This window comes from Amphimedon queenslandica, unplaced genomic scaffold (assembly GCF_000090795.2).
Source record: "Amphimedon queenslandica unplaced genomic scaffold, v1.1 AMPQUscaffold_6259_Cont21780, whole genome shotgun sequence".
Lineage (NCBI taxonomy): Eukaryota > Metazoa > Porifera > Demospongiae > Haplosclerida > Niphatidae > Amphimedon > Amphimedon queenslandica.
Genome location: NW_003553447.1, coordinates 1 through 1,835, shown reverse-complemented (window position 1 = coordinate 1,835; position 1,835 = coordinate 1). Strand labels below are relative to the sequence as shown.

At 32.8% G+C, this 1,835-nt stretch overlaps 1 protein-coding gene across 1 annotated transcript; it reads left to right on the top strand.

Moving 5' to 3' along the window:
- Positions 1 to 190: 190 nt before the first annotated feature.
- On the top strand, positions 191 to 1,827 carry LOC105316001 (threonine aspartase 1-like; the record flags this gene model as incomplete). Its single annotated transcript, XM_011410788.1, has 6 exons — positions 191 to 215; positions 268 to 335; positions 1,319 to 1,387; positions 1,467 to 1,584; positions 1,636 to 1,720; positions 1,782 to 1,827. Coding segments are annotated over exons 1-6 (411 nt in total), but the record flags the coding sequence as incomplete, so codon positions are not given.
- Between the last annotated feature and the right edge of the window lie 8 nt (positions 1,828 to 1,835).

Genomic DNA, 1,835 nt, shown 5'->3' with positions numbered 1-1,835 from the left:
ATGGAGCTAGCCTAAGTCCCTTTGATCTGCTGTAGTCTCTTTTCCTGGTAATGAAGTATAGCATGCATGTTCATGCTTAAGACAAGAGGATTAGATTCCTTTGTCAATCTGATTCTAATCATGCTATTTATTTTATTAATTTAATGGGTGTGGCTTAACTCATGTATTAATATTGCACACGTGACACAACATGCCTTTTATTGCTGTTCATGCTGGTACTTAACTGTTTCTTTTATGTATCCATTTATGGTATGTGTGTGTTATTAGGTGCTGGAAAGTTCAATGAAGAAGATGTCAAAGAATTGAAGAGTGTTTGCAGACTAGCTTGTGATAAAGTGAGCAGCTGTACTTGAATTATATATAGGTGTGGTTTTCCATAATGTAACTCTGTGGGTAGTTATAATGTCAAATTCATTGTGTATTAGAACAATGGCAGGGAGTAGGAAAATTTTTATGACCTACAATTTTTACCATGTTAAATCCAAAAAACCCTTTAAAATTAATTTACTTGCATCTATTTTTTATTGAGCCTACGGGTAATTAGGATTGTTTATTTAAGATTGTGATTGTAATTTATTGCTTAATATGAATAAAATAAACACATTACTTCTTCAGGTATCATTAAGTGTACTGTCATAGATAATATTATACATGCTAGTGAGTATGGATATTACTTTAAGTTAAAGTCATGAAAAGAATTACCGTATAGCGCTCAATGTTGCGGAGCTAAAATTTTGAGGATTGATAAAAAATCAATTTTTCACGGAATTAACTTTTGCAGATTCGCAATGTTAGTGCCACGCCTTTAATGGCAATTGAATATTTAGCAGATCTTTAATTTTGTGGTTGCATGCTAACCTGCAAAAACAGCAAAGGTTTTGCTCCTCAAAAATAAAGTGCTATACAGTAGCATGTTTGTCATAGTTATACTTTAATTATGCATTTTTAACAAAAAAGTTAGATAAAGTACAATATTATGTGAACAATCCTAGTATATGAACCATTACCATTGTATTCTGGATTTCTGATACAGAAGTACTCATTATTAATTAACACATGTAATTATCTTGTTTACTGATTTGAGACTGTTTTACAATAACGTTTTCATATCTGCTTGAATACACACATGTCAATAATACAAACATCCCACCTCTTCCTTACATTAAATAAAATAACATCATTAGCTGTAAACACCATCTGCTGTTTTCTTTAGCTTCAGTCCATTAAATAAGGTATTGTGTATTAATTGATTTATCTCAATTATACAACACTGTTAACATGATCTCTTTTTCATTTTTGTCTTGTACTTGTGTTTTAGGCTATGGTGAAGTTAAAAGATGGCTGTGATGTCAGTGAAGCTATTACTGTAGCTCTTAGTGTATTGGAGGTATGTACATGCAATAGTGGGTAATTTTGAAGGGAAAATTTTGACAATTAGCAAGTTAAACCAATAATACAATTAATAGGATTCCCCATTAACTAATTGTGGTACTGGCTCATGCCTAACTTATAATGGAACTGTTGAATGTGATGCCAGTATTATGAATGGGAAAGGAGACTTTGCTTCTGTTGGAGCTGTTTCTGGTGAGTATATCCTTCAATCTTCCCCTAACCTCTTTTCCTTTTCTCCTTTAGGTGTAAAGAATCCAATAGTGTTAGCTCATCAGTTGTTGTTAAACCAGTCAAAAGGATTAATGTCATTAGGTCGTATACCACCAATGTAAGATACATACACTGTTGTCAATCATGTACATGATTGACAATTGGTTGAACATTTTTAGGTGTCTGTGTGGTGATGGTGCACGTCAATGGGCTATTGAGAATGGAGTACCTGT